This window comes from Labrus bergylta, chromosome 20 (genome assembly GCF_963930695.1).
Source record: "Labrus bergylta chromosome 20, fLabBer1.1, whole genome shotgun sequence".
Classification (NCBI taxonomy): Eukaryota; Metazoa; Chordata; class Actinopteri; order Labriformes; family Labridae; genus Labrus; species Labrus bergylta.
The window spans coordinates 1,804,203-1,826,818 of NC_089214.1; the positions used below are offsets into that span (position 1 = coordinate 1,804,203).

General features: G+C 44.3%; 1 protein-coding gene across 2 annotated transcripts in view; it reads right to left on the reverse strand.

The window, feature by feature from the left end:
• Window positions 1-9,753: 9,753 nt before the first annotated feature.
• dipk2ab (divergent protein kinase domain 2Ab) overlaps window positions 9,754-22,616 on the reverse strand; it is a 31,912-nt gene continuing 19,049 nt past the window's right edge. For both annotated transcript variants that reach the window (XM_020651765.3, XM_065948824.1), the window contains 2 exons: window positions 20,036-20,339; window positions 9,754-13,094 (listed from right to left, as the gene is read on the reverse strand). In XM_020651765.3, the coding sequence (XP_020507421.1) occupies window positions 12,745-13,094; window positions 20,036-20,339 (654 nt within the window). In that variant the 3' untranslated portion in view covers window positions 9,754-12,744. The remainder of the gene's footprint in view (window positions 13,095-20,035; window positions 20,340-22,616) is intronic.

The window sequence follows — 22,616 nt, forward strand, 5'->3', positions numbered from 1 at the left end:
ATTAAATACAAACAGGTCAGAAGTATACTTGGGTCCCCACACAGGTATCGTGTGTGGGAAACAGTGCAATGAGTGGAAATGAAATCACTTTTCTATTTTACAATTGTACTTTATATTGACTAAATCATCATCTCGCGATCGACTGAGAATCAGTCAGCGATCTACCTGTCGATCGCGATCGACTGTTTGGGCACCCCTGCTATAAGGGGTGGCATGGGCCCCTCTTGAACTCTGATTGGCCACCTCAGGTGCCCCTCCAAAATCATTGTAGCACAGAATCACTCCCATGATTCCCCGCCAGCCTTGGTGTCGTCTTTTGTTATTGTTTTGATTGAGATGATTGAGCGCCCCCTGGTGACAGGATTTTGTAAGTTTAACTGCCAATAAATGTATTGTTACAAGGTCAAGGTGAACTTCATTATCTCCAAGGAGGCAATTAGCTTTACAGCCAGCAGTGTGACACACACACACACACACACACACACACACTTAAAAACACACTACTGCTGCTGCTTGTCGCCATTGCCAGCGCCATCTTTGCACAAGTTTGCATTTCATTTTCTAAGAACTTAAAATTGTAACTTTGCACAAACCTCTCTGTTTGTGAGTCCCTAAAGAATCAAGGTAAGAAGATTAATATGTTGCCAAATTGTGTAACTTAAAGTATATTTAAAAAATGTGATAAAAAGGGTTAAGTAATTCATTTGCATGTGTGCCCACAATAGTCAGCCCCCCCCTGCATTAATCAGCCGCCCCATTGAAAGAGAAAAGTCTGGGCACACCCCTGCTTCCACTGATGTACCACAGAGAGAACAGTCCATATCTATTCTCATCTCTCGCTCACATGGACTCACATTGCTATCCATGTGCAACCAACACGCTCTCTAATTCACACTCGCGAGGATTAAATTGGTCAGAGCCCCCTGAGCCGTTGGAAACCCCTCAACAGCTAACCCAGTATCTGCCTTAATAAATAAATAAAAAGGGTTCTGCATCTATTATACATGAGCATATGGACATATGGAAGAAATAAAGCCATGCGTTAAACAAATACTATTCAGAAGTCATCCTGTTGAAGGATCATTTGGGCATTTAACAGACGGATTTGGCCCTAAAAACGCAGTAAAAACCTTTTTTAGATTAAATATATGACACAAATTAAAGACTGATACACTGATAATGTGTCTACATGAAACAGAAGTATACTCACACCAATCATATCCTTTCATTACCTTGTGGCATGTTGAGCCTTCACCGTAAATTTCTTCTGTTTGCTCCGTTATCTAAGAGTTAAATTCTCCTCTTCTCAGCTCTTTTTCATTTGATCACAAGTGGAAGCAAAGAACCCCCCCAACCCCCCCCCAACCCGACTTGATTAAAGTTTTACTGTAAAACACCTTTTCCACACGCCTCTGGTAACGGTCTGGTTATTTCTTGTCACAGTCACAGCAGGAACATTCGCCATACACAGACACAATTAAGAAGCTAGCAGGATTTTTGACTCCAGCTGGCTTCGTTTTTTTTATAATGTCCCAAGGTTTTAAAAAACAAAGTACTGGACCCGAGATCATCCATCCATCCATCCATCCATCCATCCATCCATTATCTATTCAGCTTTTTTTCAGATCGAGGTTGGGTGGAGCCGGAGACGATCCCAGCTGTCATCGGGCGAGAGGCGGGGTTACACCCTCAGACAACCAGCCACGCTCACATTCACACCTACGGGCAATTTAGAGTCAGGACGAAGCCTGAGTGCAACACCCGTCTGTTCCTGCAGGGGGCGCTGGAGTCCCCTCGATGGCGGTCTCCATGCTGGAAATGCTGTCTCAGTCTAACTTTCAGTCAACCTAACGACAGGCTGAGAGCTGGAGCTGAGGCGGGTTTTAAACCTCCTGACAAACCGTTACACCGCGCCCACCTGTCAATCAGGTCAGCTACACGCCTTATTGTGAATAACTCTTATCCTTCATCAAATCAAAACTGATGAGTCATCAAAACATTCACCCCCCGTACAGTGTGTGTCCATCCAGACATGAGCTAATCACACCTATTTGGTTTTTTGAACCAGGCTGTAAACATGTTCATCTCTGCTGTAAAAACAGACTTTTGAACGGGTGTGTATGTGACTTCCTGTGTTTCTGCAGCGAGCCTCTAGTGGACACTCCAGGAACTGCAGGATTTTACACTTCCGCATCGGCTTCATTTTTCAACACTGGAGGTTACTGCCTCATTTACCTGTCTTAACTTGTCAAACAGCTGCTAAGCTGTGATTGGTTGGTTTTTGCATAATTACAATCAGTTAAAACTCTTCAAATTTTATTTTTTATTTTTTTTAACTTCTGCCTCTTGTTTAGTGAAAAACAAACTAAATCTTTCCCTTGTGTTAATTCCAAATTAGCACATTGTTCGTCCTTGTAGGAAAATTTACATGAATTCTAAACGTTAGAATTTCACCTGCATAATTGAACACCTGTTCGGCACTATTTCCATGTGATCCACAAAATGAGTCACAGCATGAATAATGTAGTGTGAGCTAGTAAAGCAGAACATATTTACTGGATAAACATCACCTAGAGTTTCATCTTACACTTTTAATTATCACCTTTCAGCAAGGTGGTCTATATCTCCTGTTTCCTGGGAGTTAAAGTCAGATTCATGAACTTTTCTCTTCTGTGATGTCATCGTATTGTCGAGGAACAAAACCTGCTGAATATGGATTATTTGATCATCCTAACTGAAATTAAAATAATGACATGACAGTAAGGATCAATGATTCGGATTGTATCCTAGTTACCTTTTGGTACTTTGAGACTATTTTTGGTTGCAAAGAGTTTTGAAATAGGCAGTTTGTTTTTTTTCAAAGCCCTAACAGAGCCATGAAATGAATGTGTGGGCTGCTGCTGGTGAGACAGAGAGGGGGTCGTGATGTGTCTCAACATGTGGATACACTCGCTCAGCCTTCCCATTCACTGTCTCTCTTTTCAGCTGACGAACACACACACACACACACACACACACACACACACACAAACACAAAAAAAAACTTGGCAGTCAGGCACCATAACTACTCAACAAATTGCTGTCCGGCCTGCTGTAGGCCCGTGTGCTTCATGTCTCAGCCTTCGAACGACAAGCCTTGAATTGCTTATTATGCACTTTCTCTGGAGTGCTCTGCTTGCACATGCACGCCGCAATCTCAGTGCAGCAGCAGCTGACTGGGGGGAAACTGTGGAAATAATTGTCTGTCGTTCCTCGTTGGCTGCTTTGACGTGTGGTGAATCCCTTTGTGGCGCGCTAACAGAGTTGTCTGAAGTCTGATGTCAGCGTGGAGGAGGGGGACGTGGAGGAGGGGGGCGGGGTGTGTGTTGCAGGGCGCTACATGCTAGCTCATATCTGTGGTGCATTCCTTGATATCCATGTGGTGTCAGACGAGCTGGTAGGCAGAAGAGAGGTCAAAAAAGAAGATCAGGCTGAGCATAATAGCTGCAGGTTTTGACCCCGGCAGATGGACAAAGACGGCTTCTGAATTGAGAATTTCTCTCGCTCTCTTTTTTTTCTTTTAACGTTGCTTTGCACTTCTTTCAGACTCAGACAAAACACAGACAAAAGCAAGCTGTTGTGTCCAACATAGCATTTGAAACAACTTAAGAGTGAGAGAGAGCTGCTGCTGCTTGTTGTTTCACAAACTAAGGCATTGTGGTTGATTGCTGTATTCTGATCAATTTTTTAGACGTGTAAAACAAGCTGATTGTTTGTACAAAGAATCGTTTTCTAGCTTTGTTTCCAGCTTTTTTTTTTCCTCCCCAAATTGGATTTTTGAATTTGAGCGAAAAAGATCTCACACATTAATCATAACAACTAACGAAAATAAAATTGCCTCTGAATTCGCTATCGACCCAAAAGAATGGATGCTGGTGTTTACTCTGGCACTGTTTCTGAAATATTTACTCCTGTAGTGCTCCAAATCAAAGATGTAGAGAGCCGTGAATCTTTGAATAGCCGCAATGAACTTTTCATCAAGGTTGCGCTCGTCAGAGGGGAACTATTGTGCATGAAACAAACGCACTTTGGTGGATGAACAAGGAGGGATGCATGTTCCCTCTACACCCTCGTCCCCTTAGCTCGATTGGATTTTAATTGTGGTAACTTTATCGCGGCTCCCTGCAAAGTCGATGGTGCATTTGAATTTACTTATCCATGCTACTTGTGTTTACACCTTTTCAGAATCCCCCCCAAAAAAGCAGCAAGTGAGACTAAATCCAGGGTGAAACTTTAACAAACATGTTATCAGCTTTAGCAGAATGTCACTGAATGAGTTGGTGAGTCTTGGGAGAAACCACTCAAGTGTCACTAAAGTGATGGATGCATTTGCTGCAGCCTGCGGGGGCGAGCGGGTAAAGCAGCAATGATTTTAGCACTGTTTTTTCGCAGGGCATAGTTGAGATGCCATGTGAGGTCACAGAGGAGTAAATTAAAGCCCCTAGAGAGTGTTAAAGACCTCAAACTCATGTCAGATGTGTGGTCCTCTCCACGCTCTGGAGGGCACAGAAACTAAGCATGTTATTCGTTTGCACCAACAAGAAGAGAAGAGGCTAAAAGCTAGCAACAGAGCTGAAGCTGTGGTGTATAATTTCCCATCCCAGACATGTATGATTTGTCTTATTCACTGGCTGCGATGGCGTCCCTCCCCTCTGAAGCAGGAACCACTACAATCAGTGCAAATGTCACCTCGTATCATCTCTAACTCGCTAAATGCTAATTACATCTTGTTCGAGTCGTAGCACACCATATGGCAAATAGGAGGGGGGGAAAATCTTATCTTGACTTTGCTGCAGACTGGCTGTAAAAACTCAGTTGAGTTGGATTTCAACGAGCAAGGACGTGCAACAGTCGGCCTCTGCTGTGTAGCGTGCACGCAAGCTAATGTTGTGTCTTTAGTGTGGCTGAACACAAGCCTGGATAAGTGAGGTCTGCTGAATAAATGATGTTGATAATCATAGCCATGGGTGTCAGCTAATGTGCCCAGGGAGATGGGGGACGTGGGGGGTGAAGGAGTGTGTGGGGGGAGGCGAGGAGTCGCAATCATATGTCCTAGCAAGCCCCTGTAAGGCAGATGATAATGTGGGTCTAAACTGCAGCACGGGTGGGTAATGGGATTGTGAGCATGCCGGTTCCCCACTGGATAAGCTCCCCTGATAGCGCCACTGACCTCTTCCCCCCGATAGCTGGGACAGGAAGCCACAGCAGGGATCCATTTCTGTGTGTGTGTGTGTGGGGGGGTTGTGGGTATCATATTAAACAAAAGAGCAAAGCGGGTGTGCCAGTAGGGAGGTGAAAAAGGTAGAAGGAGTGCACTTTTCAGCAGTCAGACGATATATAGGGAAAGGACAAATAATAATAATGGACAACAGGAGTGAAGGAGGAGGAGGAGGAGGTCATATTTGCTGTGATTAAACTTCAGATTGAGCTCGAGGTCTCACTCAGGCTCCAGTTATGAGTTATGGAGGATTCATGTTCTGGTATGTTTTTTTGCTTTCATACAAAATTGTAGTGATTATCAATGTGAAGATGTTTTACTAATTAGATCTCTGAAGGAAACGGACTCAGCAGAACGACATGCCTCGCTAACAGCCCGTTCAGTCCGGGCTGGCAGAGTTTTAAATCAAGAGCTCCGTCTGTTTTGGATGGAGCGGATCCTCCTCGGTCTGCAGAGCTAACGTAAGCGACACCTAGGTCTCGGGTGTCTGCAGCGGCGTGCTCTATGACAGCGAGTTTAGTAGAAGCGTGTTGTTGTTTAGCTCGGTGCTTCGTGGGGTCAGAGTGACCCTTCTTGGCGGTGGACACATTTTTCCATCCTGCACATAGATGACAACTCACCGCTATATTCTTGTTGTTTAGCTCGAGCAGGGGAACATAATGTCGTTATTTCCAAGAGAGAAATCTCACTCCTGAATGATCATCAGCATCCTGTTAATGTGCATATGTTCTTTCTCCCAGGAAGCTAACTGTGCTGACGTTAGCGTAACCTTGGCCGCCAAATCAAAGTCAATAAACCTTCATCTTACGTTGCTTTCTGCTAATTCACATAAAGAAACGAGTGTTTTTAAATTGCTTCCTTCTTGTCCTCGTCAGGCTTTACTAAGTAACGCTTTCTTCCTGGGGACATGGCAGTAGCTAACAGTACAGTCATAATTTAGCACTGCAGTCATAGTTTAAATAAGTAACAGGTGCAGCTTAGCTAAGGTTGCATTTCGTCTGTTCCTGCAGGGGGCGCTGGAGTCCCATCGATGGCGGTCTCCATGCTGGAAATGCTGTCTCAGTCTAACTTTCAGTCAACCTAACGACAGGCTGAGAGCTGGAGCTGAGGCGGGTTTTAAACCTCCTGACAAACCGTTACACCGCGCCCACCTGTCAATCAGGTCAGCTACACGCCTTATTGTGAATAACTCTTATCCTTCATCAAATCAAAACTGATGAGTCATCAAAACATTCACCCCCCGTACAGTGTGTGTCCATCCAGACATGAGCTAATCACACCTATTTGGTTTTTTGAACCAGGCTGTAAACATGTTCATCTCTGCTGTAAAAACAGGCTTTTTAGAATGGGTGTGTATGTGACTTCCTGTGCTTCTGCAGCCAGACTCTAGTGGACACTTGAGGAACTGCAGGATTTTGCACTTCTGAATCACCTTCAATGAAGCTGCTTGATAGTCAGACGGATATCAATCAAAGCAGAAGAGGAATCAATGAAAATGTGATTGGTTGGACCCAAACTCTTGAAAATGGTCTCAGAAGGAGATGTAAAGTTTAGAGAAAAAGTATATTTCCTAAAGTGTGTTTTGAGGCATAAGGAGGCTCCCCACTTTTATGTATTTTTACTTCTCGAACCACTGTGATAAAGTTGAGTCATAGAAGGCTTCTTGCAAACCAGCAGTTTGCGTCATCTCTCCGTTGGCGAGCGTCGACTCGTGACTGTTGTTCCCTTTTTGTAAAAAAAAAAAAAAAAAAAGCAGCTCGTCTCAGTTGGCCAAGTGTTGTAATGATTTTCTGGGCACTTCTGCCTGACATATTGAGTAATTTAACAGTTTTTCTGATTTCAACATGGATCATTTTTTTTCCACTTTCAGAGCTGTGTTGGTTGCCTCGGGTTGCTTTGAGCACTCGCAGATCAAAGTGCTGATTAAAGAAAGCGTTCGACTGAATGTAATGCACCTTTGCAAATATGATTAATTCAGAATTAAAGCTTCTTTTTTTTTTCTTCTTAAATCTAAGACTGTTGATGCAGAGCGGTGTGCGTGAGGCTTCCTATCACTATCATCAAAAGCTTTGATGATAACTGACTCGGCTCTGCGGATTAGAGTTCCCACCCCCACAATAAAGACACTCCTGAGCTTTGCTTTGAAAGGGAATTGTTAATCAGGTGTGGCACGTCCTTGATGCCCTTTGCCTTTAGTGATGAGATTCAAAAACCTCCACGTTTAAATGTCCCAAACTCGAGTATCAAAACTGAAAAACCCAGACTCCCACGTTGCTTCCTTCTTGTCCTTGTCAGGGTTACTTCTGTTACTTTCAAACAACAAATAATTCCAGCCGTGTTTTCTGTTTTTTTTTTTATTGGGCTGAAGTATGAGACAGCTTTAAAAAAAAGAAAGAAAAAGAAATTAAAAAAAGGGAAGAAAGCCTCAGAGCCAGAGTGCTATCTAAATGAGGCATAATAGATGTGAGAGTGACATAACGGCGTTGAAGGGATGTAAGCAGCCTGACAGGAACATCGCTTCTAGCAACTTCTGTGTTGCATTAGTGATGATTTTCCAGGAGAAGCGGCTCACAAAGAGTCTTCAGATCGCTCCTCCCGAGCCCCGGCCAAACCCTGGAAGAAGAAAAAAAAAAAAGCCCCCAAAACAAGAAGAGGCCATGTGCACGACACGGCTTCCACACATTGTTATTCCTCACCCACCCTCAACGCAGGCCAAATCCCCCCCCCTTCCTCACTCCCTCACCCGACATGTCTAAAAAAAATATATAGGTCAATTTGGTTCTAAAAATGGCCGTCTCTCCCTGGGGCTTGCCAGTGCATGAAATAGACTTTACATCACGTTAGCCAAGAAACTTTCCCTTCCTGTTTTTTTTTTTTTAAATCGTCCGTTGCTCATTTTTCATCTCCTTTTGTCGCCGTAATCTAACATATGGCGCCTTCTCTCACTCTCCCCCTTTTTTTTATGACCTGAATAAGATATCAGCAGTTTGCCAGGTTGGGAAGATGACAGGCGACGCTGAAGTCATGTCGAGATTTAGATAATATGGTTAGCAGAAGACTCTACAATGCTTTCCCCCCCTCCCTCTGCTGATAAGAAAGAATTCAGGAGTGGATTTCAAAACGCTTTAAAATGACTGCTGCTGTATCGACGGCAATCACATGACAAAAAAAACCCACAATGACTTTCTACCTGTTTGTAATGCTTCCTTTCTTCCAAAGCCACCGCTACATGCAGTAACCATATCCACTCATCTTTTTGTTCGTGGCTTGCAAAAAAAAAACACTGTACACTGCTCTCGATCCATTGTGGCTCTGACAACTTAGACTGCGATTTATGGAGGCAAACTGGCTCGCAGCAAATTGGATAATGCAGCGAGGAAATTTCTGGGGTTTCTATTTGCAGTCGTTTATAGAGTTTACACATTCGCAGACGCTCTTCCTCCACAACCATATTGTCTCATTTGGATTTTTTTTGTTGTAACAAAGCGTCTCCTATTTCTTCCTCTCTGTGTCCAATGCATAAACTCCCCAGCGGCTCACCCCTTGAAATTGCCTCATGTTTATTTAAACTCAGAGGGGCGGCAGTGGAGCGCCTGGTGCCCCATTCGTTGTTGTTTTTTTTTTTTTCCTTCTACTCTCTCTCTGTGGTGTTTTCTTATAGCCAGCCAACCCCGGAGCCATTCATCAGCCGGGGCTTAAGTGTAGCTACAGCGCAGAGGGCTAAACAGCACTTCACCACAATGAGTGTGACATCAACTCTCCACACAAACCAGCGGGTGTGTCAAAGAAAAGAGAGCACAATTACAGAGAAGAGGGAGAAGGAGAAGATGTGCAGAAATGACCACGGAGTCAAAAGAGAGAGAGAGAGAGTGTCAGACATGAAGTTTCTAATTTTGGCATTTCTGGCTCGAGCACTACTTTGTTTTTATGCTACGAGCACGAGCTGGCTGAAGACCGACGAGTGAGAGACAGAAGAGCTTTTTGAATTAGCACAGACTGCACTCCACTCTCGCACAGAAAATATCATGCACAGAAATAATGAGCAGGAGAGTTAAGAGCCGAGTCCAAACAGGGAATCAAAGCAGCGCTGACTATTAGCATATTGTTTTTTTTCCTCTACAATTAAAGCTCCTCTGACTGATACACCTTTACTATTTAATCTTAACGTCCCTTCATACAAAATATCCACACACTGAAAGGAAACAGTTTCAGAAATCACCTCCCCTCCAAAATATGGATTAAAGAGAGAGGGACTCGCATCGCGGCTGAGTGGTTGAAGAACAACAAAGGGAGCTCGGGCAGAGATCCAAATGAGAGGAAAGATGAAGATATGAGAGATGAAAACCAAGAGGAGGAGGAACGAGAAGAAAGGACGAGGAATTGGCAAACACCGACTTCCAGCTGTGCCACACTGAGTCACATCTTTAAAAAGCCTAAAAATCACCAGAAACTTCATTAAAAAAGGGAGAATGAAGAAGAGTCCACACACACAGCAGTAGTGAATATATCTATATATATATTTTAATATATATATATCCTCTTTTATTTTAATATTTAAACCCACTAAAAAGTTGTCAATACAACTTTTTGAATGAAAGGCACAGGAAAAATCAGACAATGCTGATATAATACTCCAAAGGAAAAGTACAGTACAAAAGTGGACAGTTAGTTCAAAACGCAAGAATCCCTCCAGGTTCAGGTTGGACGTCCTCCAGGAACACAGGAAACAAGAACGGTGTGAGACACAACGAGAGAGGCGAGGGACTGAAAAGGAAAAGGGGGGTCGGGGGGGGGGGGCTTTAAAGTCAGAAACCCTATTAGCCAAACTTCTCTTTATTGCTGTTTCCTAACTGACAAGGGGGTGACGTCGGCCGCCCAGGTCCTGCGCAAGACCTAAAAATAATTTTAAAAAAAAAAGCAACTGCTGAGTTTTTAGTTTTCCCCCGTCAGATGGAGCGGCTCAGATTTAGGTGATTGTTGGCCGATGCTACAAAGCTCTCCGTCGGGCAGTTCTACACACACAGGAAGTGGGATTTTCTTTAAAGGCAGGGTTGGTCATTTTCCTCCAGATCCACTTTTTAAGATTCTGGTGTAAATTGTCTTTAGGTCCTGACAGAAATGAATAACTCATGTTCTCTGAAAAAGGAACAAAGAAAATCCATCATCTGTATCAGTTTGTAAGTCTGTAAAAACTTCAACCAATGTCTGCCACGAGGTACCAATCTGATGAACCAATCACACGCCTCCCTGTCTCCCTGCTCGCTCTCTACCTCTTGTGTGCACGAGACCACACTCAAAGCATGAGCTGAGGTCCGCTTCTGGACCGACGGCGCTCGTGCATGTAAGTGAGGGGGCGTGGCTTATGAGGGAGCACAGAGGGAATGCCACTTTCAGAATCATGCTAGTTTTCAAAACATTACCAACCCTGCCTTTAAGGTTATTTGACTCGTCCCCTGTCGTTTCTAAATTTATATTTGTCATAATGCTTTAAATTTCTCGGCTCTCCGTGTAGCGAGTGTAAAATAAAAAAAAAAGAAGAAAGAAATTTCAGGGCCGCAGAATTTCAGAGAACGGGTCAGGTCAGCGAGGAGATCTTCATTCTGGACATGAACGTGACGGAGCTTCCTGCACCCAGCAGGAGAAGTTTAACCAAAGGATTCAGTTACAGACATTTATGGAGAATCTGGCGCTGGAGGTCACTACTATGCTGCGTAAGAAGCGCTGGTTGTGCGCTCTGGAGTGTTTTGCATGAAGCGTTTGTGCTCTGAGAAGAAAAGCGCTGCACGTCCGTCCTGTCTCCATGACAACAGTGTGTTGATAACGGTTGCCGCTGTATGACCGACACGGCTTTTTACTGCATGTTTTATATTTGAGATCATTTTTTACCTCTTTGCACACGGAGCAAAGAGGATGTGAGTACAAGATACGATCTGTAGGAGGCTAAACTACGGGGAATATCATATATGTGGGAAAGAGCGGCGGTGATGTCATCAGCGCCTTTCTGAAAAGTTGAAAGATTTTCAACTTGAGCGCTCGGAGCGGCCGCACAAAAACATTAGAGCGCTTGGAAAAAAGACACTGGGATGCTCTCTACTCATTTAAAACTCCTGAAAAAAGACACTGGGATGCTCTCTACTCATTTAAAACTCCTGAAAAAAGACACTGCCGCTGAGGAAAGAAAACGCTAGGTGGACGCAGGCTTTTTTTTTTTTTTTTTTAAACTCCTCTTAAGAATCATTTCATCTCCCTGTTTCATTTTTGGTTGAAGAAGAACGTCTTTATTCCTTTTCTGGTCATCGTTTATCAATTATACGGGAGGCTGACAAAGCAGAGGGGGTCGTTTTGATTTGTACACATCTGGATTGGAGTTGTTCTCGCAAAAACATTTCACAACAGAAGAATCAGTAAGCAGGCCGTGGAGCTCTGACTGTGGACACATCGCAGCTCTACTGGGGGTCGACTGGAGGGAGAAGTGCCGTCTCTGTACCGCTCAGGGTTCTTAATATTACATATAGCCTCTTTGGTATAGGCACATCTGCATCAAGGGACACACCACTGTTCAGTTATTCCCTTTCCTTTTCCTATGTGCAGCAGTCTCACTCTCTGTTTCCAATTATATGAAGGAAAAAAAAAAACACATGTAGACAAAAAGAGATGATTGCCACAATCCTGGAACCTGGAAATCAAGTGATTGATTGAAGAAGCAGGAAATTAGACTCATGTGACCGTTGAGGGGGATTTTCTTTTTTCCTCGTGCATGAACCCCCTCACACCCTGACCCCCCCCCCCCCGCCTCTCCTTTCTACCTGCTGTGAGCTGGGCCTGACAGCAGGAGATTCATGCTACCTTTACCTTCACTGCAGCCATGCTACAGAGAGAGAGAGAGAGAAGAAATAAAACGCAGCAAACAAAAAATGTAAACGCACCAATCTACGGAAATCCAGCCCTGAAAAGAATTTTCAAAATTGAAAGAAAAAACAAGACCCCCTGGGGGCTAAAATGAGACAGGTATTCAAGAGTCAATGTCATGAAACACAACAGTTCACAGATCGGAGACTAAACAGGAGGATGGATGTGGTCAGGGCTGTGCCTCGTTGTTGCATGGATGCTCTGGTTAGCTTTAGCCCGGGTCCAGTGAGTGATGCGTTTACCAGAGCCCTTTCTCCCCTCCCCCCCTTAAGGATGGGAGCCCACCCAGGGAGAGCAGAGGTTACCTCTATCCCCTCTCCATCCTGGTTCTAAGCAGAATCTCTTAGCGCCACACTCCTCTTTCATAGTCAGGGAACAGCAAGAGCTTGAGCAAATCTTGCTTTGAAGTTTTGAGTCTTACACTTCCTGATGCAAGACCATGAACACCTTCCAGTTCCAGTGCACAAAAGGGCGGGCGAATGACATCATGTACAAGAACCAGGATCTCAAGAGTCCGGGGGATAAAGAGTTCAGGATCCAGTCTGTCAGTGCGTCGGGGCTAACGCCGACTCCTTTTATTACCTGGCTGAGGCCGAGGAGGAGGAGGCGGCGGCTAGCTGTGTGAGGTATTCGCGCAGCTCCTTCGCGGCTTGGAAGCGGCCGTAGCGCTTCTTAGGTCTGGTGCACTCGTCCAACAGCGCCTCCAGTTGTCCGTCTTTGGATATGTGGGCAGGGGGGTCGTGGAGGAGGCCTCCGGTGGTGCCCCGCCACGTAGCATACCGCGACAGCAGGTTCTGGCACACGGCGTAGTAGTTGTGGTCCACGGTGACCCGGGAGCAAAGCGAGTCCTTGGAGAACGAGAGGCAGGCCTCCCTGTCGCACTCCTCGAAGCGACTCTCGTACCACACGTCGTAGTTTTCTGGCTTGTCTGCGGGGAGACGGAGAGACGGTTAAATGAGGGATAAAAACAAGCTGATCATACTTCTGTTCACATTTTTTTCTATTGTATGTTTTGTTTTCACATATTTATACATTTATTTATTCTATCATCATAATCTTACTCAATTGTTTCTTAAATTATGTGCGTATGTATATGTATGTATATATATATATATATATATTAGTTATTATTATCATAACTATTTCTATTTATTTTATTTATTTCATTTTATTTTGTTTATTTCATTTTATTTTATTTTTATTAATTTAATTTAATTTATTATTATTTGTATTTTTTTCCTTTACAAGGGGTGTTTGTACTGTTGTTGTTAAGGGGTGTTGTGTTCCCCTTCACGCATGTTGCATTACTTTCTTGTCACCTGACGCTGGATGCTTGTGTGCTAATACTGCTACATGAACGAGTGTAATGGCTACAATTAATGCAAAAAATCAATAAAAGTTGAAGCAGTTGAAATAAAAAACAAGCTGATCATAAAGTAGTCAATAATATGAATAGAGTTGAAGGTGCTGAACATTCATTGTGAATATGTAAAAAGCTTTTATTGGGTCATAAGCTTCTTTTTCTTACAGCTTTTCATGAGCTGAATATTGAATACTCTCTCCTGGAATGATCCTGTTTACCTGAATGTGTCATTAAAACAAGAAGCTGCATTACACAGGGAGTCTCGCTGATTGAACGTGATTACTGTCTGCCTCTGACAATCACAAATAACGATTTCTCAAGGTTTCTCACAAATGATGACCCCCCCTCCAAAAAAAAAAAAAAAAGATAAACTTGAACAGAACCTGACCGAGCCGTGGAGCGTTTTTTTTTTTTTCGACACTAACTGGAAATTATTTTTTCAGAGCACACGGCCAAACAACTCATCTACAGTTTTATTAGACAGAAATGAACCACTTTCTTGATTTATTGAGCAAATAAAAATCTCTCTCCAGCTCATTTCACATTGCTTTTTCTGTCTTCAGAGGATTGTGTTGCCGGGGAAAGGAGGAGAGCCAAGAAAATAACCTGGGATGATGAGAGACCTATTGGTTTGTGCATTAAAAAACAGATCAATAACATTGTTGTGGAGGGGGGGAGGATGCAGACCCAGAGGATGCAACACACATAATCAGTGTATCAGGCTTGTAATGCACTTCTTCATCTGCCGCCTCATCAGAACAACTCAATCAAACATGCAGTGCTGCCCTGTTACCGAGGGCCCCCTGGTGCACACCCCCCTCCCCCTGAGGAGGAGGGGCACATCAACCTCAATCAGTGTGGGTGATGAAGATGGATCTGCTGCTGCCTGTGTACGCATGCGACGAGCACACACACACGCACACACACACACACACACAGAAGTATAATGGACGCGTGCAAGCAGCAAGGTGAGGTGAAAGCAATTAATGTTTCAGAGCCGGCCGTGCATCACACCTCGGCAATGATTGACAGATGGCACCAGGAGAGTGTCCTGTTCTTCTTCTCTAACACAAACACACAGATGTAGGCGCACACACACACACACACACACACACACACAGCAGGCAGGCAGAGCGCCTAAAAAAAGAACAAGAAGCAAAAGGGAAAGGTTCAAACTCAAGGGCGAAGATGAGCAGTGAAAGACAAAGAAAGTCTAAAAAAGAAAGTCTATTTACTTGCACCACAATCCCTCCCTCTGTTTCCATTCTTTTCTTTTATGCAGGCCGGAGAGTAACAAAGCTCCCAACATTTCCAAAAGCAAAAAGGAAATCATTTCCAATTCAAATGAGTGGGGAGAGAGAGCAGGGTGGAAGAGGTAGCTCTCCTCTCATCTCCTGTGTATCCGGTACCTTCCATGTTAAGGAGCTCAGGATGGTATACATTCACCTCACTCCCCCTGCCTTCCTTGCGGCCGCACCGAGGAGGGACGCCGGGCCCTGAAATGCTTGTTAGCGTGGCCTTACGAGTGGCATTCAGAAGTACGAGGCGGTTTTAACAATGCATGCCTGTGTTTGAGTGCATTATTGAATGTGAGAGATGGAGAGACCTGTGTGTGTGCGTGTGTGTGTGTGCGTGTGTGCGTGTGTGTGTGTGTTTAGAGTCCAGCTGCTTGAATGTGTGTTTGTATAAAGCCAGCGAGCAAACTGTGTCCGGGAGAAGAGAATGAGGAGTGAAGTGTGTGTTACATTATACAGCATGTGTTTCCAAAAAACATCCTCCGATGCTGCAAACTCAACGATGGACGAATGGTTTCCTTTCACACCGCTGGACCGTGCAAACACACGGCGCCCGAGCACAACTTCAACACGGCGCCCGAGCACAACTTCAACACGGCGCCCGAGCACAACTTCAACACGGTGTGTGTTTTTATCTCAACAACAATGGCGGCATCAAGTGCAGACGAGAACAGCAGGTTATCAGCTATCTTTGGTTCCTCTTGGTCTCAGCTCGTGTTGTTGGGTTCTTGTGTTCCCTGGGTTCTTATGATGGTTCTTGTGATGGTTCTCGTGATGGTTTTCGTGATGGTTCTTATGATGGTTCTCATGATGGTTCTCGTGATGGTTCTTGTGATGGTTCTTGTGATGGTTCTTGTGATGGTTCTTGTGTTGCCTGGGTTCTTATGATGGTTCTTGTGTAGCCTGGGTTCTTATGATGGTTCTCGTGATGGTTCTCATGATGGTTCTTGTGATGGTTCTCGTGATGGTTCTTGTGATGGTTCTTGTGATGGTTCTGATGATGGTTCTTATGATGGTTCTCATGATGGTTCTTATAATGGTTCTTATGATGGTTCTTGTGTTGCCTGGGTTCTTGTGATGGTTCTTATGATGGTTCTCGTGATGGTTCTTATGATGGTTCTCGTGATGGTTCTTGTGATGGTTCTTGTGTTGCCTGGGTTCTTATGATGGTTCTTGTGTTGCCTGGGTTCTTATGATGGTTCTTGTGATGGTTCTTGTGATGGTTCTTATGATGGTTCTTGTGATGGTTCTCATGATGGTTCTCGTGATGGTTCTTGTGATGGTTCTTGTGATGGTTCTTATGATGGTTCTTGTGTTGCCTGGGTTCTTATGATGGTTCTTGTGTTGCCTGGGTTCTTATGATGGTTCTTGTGTTGCCTGGGTTCTTGTGATGGTTCTTATGATGGTTCTCGTGATGGTTCTTATGATGGTTCTCGTGATGGTTCTTGTGATGGTTCTCCTGATGGTTCTTGTGATGGTTCTCGTGATGGTTCTTGTGATGGTTCTCGTGATGGTTCTTGTGATGGTTCTTGTGATGGTTCTCATGATGGTTCTCATGATGGTTCTTATGATGGTTCTTATGATGGTTCTTGTGTTGCCTGGGTTCTTATGATGGTTCTTATGATGGTTCTCGTGATGGTTCTTTTGATGGTTCTCGTGATGGTTCTTGTGATGGTTCTTGTGTTGCCTGGGTTCTTATGATGGTTCTTGTGTTGCCTGGGTTCTTATGATGGTTCTTATGATGGTTCTTGTAATGGTTGTTGTGATGGTTCTTGTGATGGTTCTTGTGATGGTTCTTGTGATGGTTCTCGTGATGTTTCTTATGATGGTTCTCGTGATGGTTCTTGTGATGGTTCTTGTGTTGCCTGGGTTCTTATGATGGTTCTTGTGTTGCCTGGGTTCTTGTGATGGTTCTTGTGATGGTTCTCGTGATGGTTCTCGTGATGGTTCTCGTGACGGTTCTTATGATGGTTCTTGTGTTGCCTGGGTTCTTATGATGGTTCTTATGATGGTTCTTGTGATGGTTCTCGTGATGGTTCTTATGATGGTTCTTATGATGGTTCTCGTGATGGTTCTTATGATGGTTCTTGTGATGGTTCTCATGATGGTTCTCATGATGGTTCTTATGATGGTTCTTGTGTTGCCTGGGTTCTTGTGATGGTTCTTATGATGGTTCTCGTGATGGTTCTTATGATGGTTCTTGTGTTGCCTGGGTTCTTATGATGGTTCTTATGATGGTTCTTGTGATGGTTCTCATGATGGTTCTCATGATAGTTCTTATGATGGTTCTTGTGTTGCCTGGGTTCTTGTGATGGTTCTTATGATGGTTCTCGTGATGGTTCTTATGATGGTTCTTGTGTTGCCTGGGTTCTTATGATGGTTCTTATGATGGTTCTTATGATGGTTCTCGTGATGGTTCTCATGATGGTTCTTGTGATGGTTCTCGTGATGGTTCTTATGATGGTTCTTGTGATGGTTCTTGTGATGTTTCTTGTGATGGTTCTTGTGATGGTTCTTATGATGGTTCTTGTGATGTTTCTTGTGATGGTTCTTGTGATGGTTCTTGTGTTGCCTGGGTTCTTGTGATGGTTCTTATGATGGTTCTCGTGATGGTTCTTATGATGGTTCTTGTGTTGCCTGGGTTCTTATGATGGTTCTTATGATGGTTCTTATGATGGTTCTCGTGATGGTTCTCATAATGGTTCTTGTGATGGTTCTCGTGATGGTTCTTATGATGGTTCTTGTGATGGTTCTCGTGATGGTTCTTATGATGGTTCTTGTGATGGTTCTCGTGATGGTTCTTATGATGTTTCTTGTGATGGTTCTCGTGATGGTTCTCGTGATGGTTCTCGTGATGGTTCTTGTGATGGTTCTCGTGATGGTTCTTATGATGGTTCTCATGATGGTTCTCATGATGGTTCTTGTGTTTCCTGGGTTCTTATGATGGTTCTTATGATGGTTCTCGTGATGGTTCTTATGATGGTTCTCGTGATGGTTCTTGTGATGGTTCTTGTGTTGCCTGGGTTCTTATGATGGTTCTTGTGTTGCCTGGGTTCTTATGATGGTTCTTATGATGGTTCTTGTGATGGTTGTTGTGATGGTTCTTGTGATGGTTCTTGTGGTGGTTCTTGTGATGGTTCTTATGATGGTTCTTGTGATGGTCGGGTTCTATATGTCTGTTGGGTATCGTGCACTTTGGGTTCTTTTCTGTTGAATTGTATTTAATTATTTTTAGTATTTTACATTTGTTATGTTCTTGTTGTTGTTTATGTTCTTCTGTGTTTGGTTTAGTTTGTTCTTGTTTGTCAAAGCACTTTGTAAACCTGTGTTTTTAAAAGGTGCTATAGAAATAAAGTTATTATTATTATTATTATTATTATTATCTGCAGGTTCCATCAACTGACCTCAAAACCACACACCTACACTGGCTTTCAACCAGAGTCTCTAAACTGTCGGGATCGGACTCTGCGAGGTCACCGCCCCCTTTTTTTTTTCCCCTACTTCTACTGTGACCTCGTCAAGACTGATTACCGCCGTCATCCCTCTTCCTCGTGCTGCGCCCCAAGAGACTTGGCACGCGCACAAACACGGTTCCAACACACTAACACACACACACACACACACACACACACACAAGTGGCACATAAACATTCTTGGGGCTTAAACTCTGAATGGTCTTTAAGCAGCTTGACTTGTCAGGCTCTGAATGTGTCAGACACACAAAGAGAGTCTCAACCTGGACCGGGATTCAGATGTGGCAAAGAGCCGGGGGGTGTATTTATCCACATACACACACACAGCTACATGATGACACATGCATCAGATTTAGCTGAATAACCCTGACTTATATTGGTGTTTTCACACATGCACAAAACTCCTGAAAAAATGTCCCAAAACGTCCCGCTTCATGTGTGAACCCAAACAGCCAAAATTTCTTTCCCAGGCTTTTTTCCTGCCAGACCCCGAGCCAAATGTCACATTTCCGTGTGAAGTCAAGGGGTCGAGCCAAAGTGAAAATGAAGCGGGTAAGAGTCCAGAATATTCACCATTCATCATCAGGTGACCAGAGAGATCCTCGTACACGGATTGAAGCGATTTCATTCTCTTTCCTGCTCGCCAATATGCTTTCCTCTTCAAATTAAAAAACATTTAATTTAAGAGCAGACACTTTAATTGAAGCGATGGACTTTTGCTTCACTGGCATTATTTTATATCTTGTAAACATCACAACATTTGTCATACTGGTCTGGTATAACATAAAGCTGTATGACAAAAAAAAGTGGAAATGTGAAAGTACCTCGACATGCTGTGAGCGTGTCTTTGCTCTTTTCAAGTGTCACACACACACACACACACACACACACACACACACACACACACACACACACACACACACACACACACACACACACACACACACACACACACACACACACACACACACACACACACACACACACACACACACACACACACACACACACACACACACACACACACACACACACACACACACACACACACACACACACACACACACACACACACGTTTATATCTGTCACAAGGCACAATGGTGGAACCTCAACAGCAAGCGACAAAACAGTTTATCACTTTAATAGGATTTCAGCAGGAAGGGACAAATCTCAGAGCCCGACTGGGTGGTCGTCCCTCTCTTTGAAGCCCCAGCACTCGGGGGTGGGGGGTGGGGGGGGGGGGCTCAGGGGTCGGAAACGGCCACACCGAGTATGTGATGTATAACTCTCTCTCTGTCCTTGTTATTATGAGGTTTATTCTGAGAGGCATACACAAAAAAAATAAGTAGGGCAGCAAGAGATGGCCTCGATCTTCTTTGCTTTGATTGAAGGTAGCGTGTCAGAGGGGGGGGGGGGCGGGGGGGGCGGATGTTATCGGCCTGGGCTAGCAGCGCTGCCCTCGGTCCCTTGAGACCTTTCCTCCAACCTTAGTCACTACAGCCGTGGTCTGCAGTCACAGTCAGGACCCGAGTGGAATTTGACGTCATGTTTCAGAGTGTAAAAAGCAGAAAACCATGATAGAGGTTTATGTTCTGAGCTGTATACGTGTTAACATAAAGAAGAATCCAACATGCATGGTCAAGAACACGGGGTCGTCATGGCAACGAGGGAGATAAAAAGCAATTTTTCACCCACACACAAATATTAGCACAGGTAACAACGATCCCGTTCACTCACTCTGCTTGATCAGCCTCTTATCCGCCACCAGGACGTTCTCGGCGTCGACGACGATGACCTTCCCGTCGCGCGGGCCGACGGCGAAGTTGTCGAAGCTGACGTCAAGCAGGTAGAGGGCGAAGTCGAAGTCGTTGTTGGTGAGCTGCTCGGCGATGTCCATGAGCTGACGCGCCAGGTCCACCCGCTTCTCCCAGGGCGCGTTGTAGAAGCTCCACAGCTCCTCGCCCACGTAGTTGACGGCTACCATGCGCCCGCACGCTCCCAGGTACTTGGCGAACGGCCATCCTTCGTCGGAGGGAAAGCTCTGGGAGGAAGAAGAAGAAGAAGAGATTTAAAAGAAGTTTGTGAAACGTAGAGCTGGCTGGAAGAGAAACAGAAAATAACAAAAAATGTGAGAACTTCACAATATTTGTGAAACTTACAATTTCTAAAAAAAAAAATGGTGTAAAAAAAAAAAAAAAAAAAAAAGATACATCTCACATGCCAAACACAACGCTGCCGTGTGCAATAGTTGAAAATCTGCCTAAGGATCACATGAAGCGGAGCCAGCTCGGGGTATAATGGATTCAATTTAATAAAAGAAAAGCGCCGGTTTCTGCTCGAGCCCTACAGCTACAAGCTGATGCACGCCGCTCTCCTCAGTGCGCCCGGAGAACTGATAGGAGGTGATTTGTGGAAAGCTGTTAGCAGCAAAAGTCTTATGAGATGTGATGCAGAAGAGGGGGCGATTTCTAAAACTGCTGCATGATGTCGGCTAACCGGAGTTAATGCAGTTTGGGCAAACTGACAAGATGTTTCTGTGTATTACAGGTTTTCATCTGATAAATAATTAGGTACGACCGGTAGAGGAAGGGGGCAAATCAGTGCTGCCGCCGCCGCTGCTCCTGCACGATGTTCTAATCTTTTTTTCGGGTTTTTACTCGACTTGAGCTGAAACTCAAAACGTGCACACATGCATCATCACGTGCATCTTCAGAGTCGAGAGCTGAGGTTTGCAGAGGCTCAAACACAAACTCAGACACGTTGAAGGAGTCGGTTTTGAAGCAGCTGGTGTAACACAGTCTGTATGTCTTTCTCTCCTCATGTGCTCTCACACTTTTTCTAAATCATTTCCTTCCCCCTCCTGGTCGATTTTCATCACCACCAGCTGTGGACAAATTAATGGAAAATAATATAATGAAACCTCCCTTCTTCTTTTTTTTTTCTTTTTTTGTGTAGCCAACAGAAGTTTTGCTACAAGTGATAAGCTCCCATCTTTTTACAATAAACTCTTCTGCCATAGGCTTCCATCTTTTACAATAAACACGCAGCCATATGTCGGCTTAATGATAGCCCAACAACTCGTATGTAACAAATCTCTCCGAGGCTGCAGTTTCTGGCAGACAGCCGCGGACACAGACAGAGAAAATCAGGAGCGCTCATGTTTCACTGTTTCTCTCTCTCTCTTTCGCTCTCTCTGAAACCCGACTGCATCCGAGATATGGCGGGCGGGGGGGAAACACATCGTGCCTCTGCAGGTAAGGTGTGAACTATTACGTCTTGTTGTGTTTCAAAATAACACCAACAGCCACTCAATACCTCTGCAGGTTTCAGTCGAGGTTGAGAGGGGAGGATTTTTTGAAATATGCAAAAGGCTGCCCAGAACTCGACTCAATCTTTAATGAAATACAAATTATTTAAAAGACATACATTTTAACCAGCTCCCTTTCACCCTCATCCAGGCATGCATCTGCTGTATCCTCAAAACAAACAGCTGGACGTCTGCAGCATGGACACAAAGGGCTGCTCTTTGTCAAAGAAACCACAGCTCTGTGTTTGGATGACTGTGCAGCTATGTGCAGGTTCACAGTTGCACCATTAGCCAGCGTTGAGACATTTTTTATCTCTGACACTACACGGCTCTTGCGCTCCTTTATTACATTCCTTGACTAGGCTCTGAAATTGCAAAATGTACAAAAAGAACCAAAGAACAAGATGCAACAAGCTGAATGCAATTCTCAGTGAATGCTGAGATACGGGGTATTTGATTGGACAAAAACAACTTCGAAATAGTTTTAAGGAAGAAAGAGAAAAGAAAATACTTTTTACAATATACACAGAAACAGACTTTGACAGTTTATCCCGTTCTGCTGCAGAGGTGTAAATCTATACCTTAGGCGGATGTCTTGTTCCCATCTGTTTTCAGGTAAGACCCAGCACCGACAGCGGGGAGGACAATGATAAGTTTGCACACGATGCAGTTTCTTTTTGGTGGAGCCTGTTCCCCTGAGGTGACCCAATCAATTGTGGGCCAGACAGGAGTCTGTCCAGGAAGCACTAGTCGCTTCCAGCAGCCCGTCTGTCTGTGCCTCTAAGTCCTAAGACTTGGCAATGACTCACCTCAACTCCAGCTTAAAAACTCTAGGGTTAAAAGCCTTCCTCTACATTTACAGCACACTTGACAGGAGAAGGAGTCTGAGGAGGTAGGAGGTAGGAAACAAAAGGATAGTGGTAGCCTAGAGTACAAGCTGGAAAGGAGGACAATCCACCACTACTGGGATGTTTCCAGCCAATGAGCGATTTTCCTGGATTAAAGAATAAA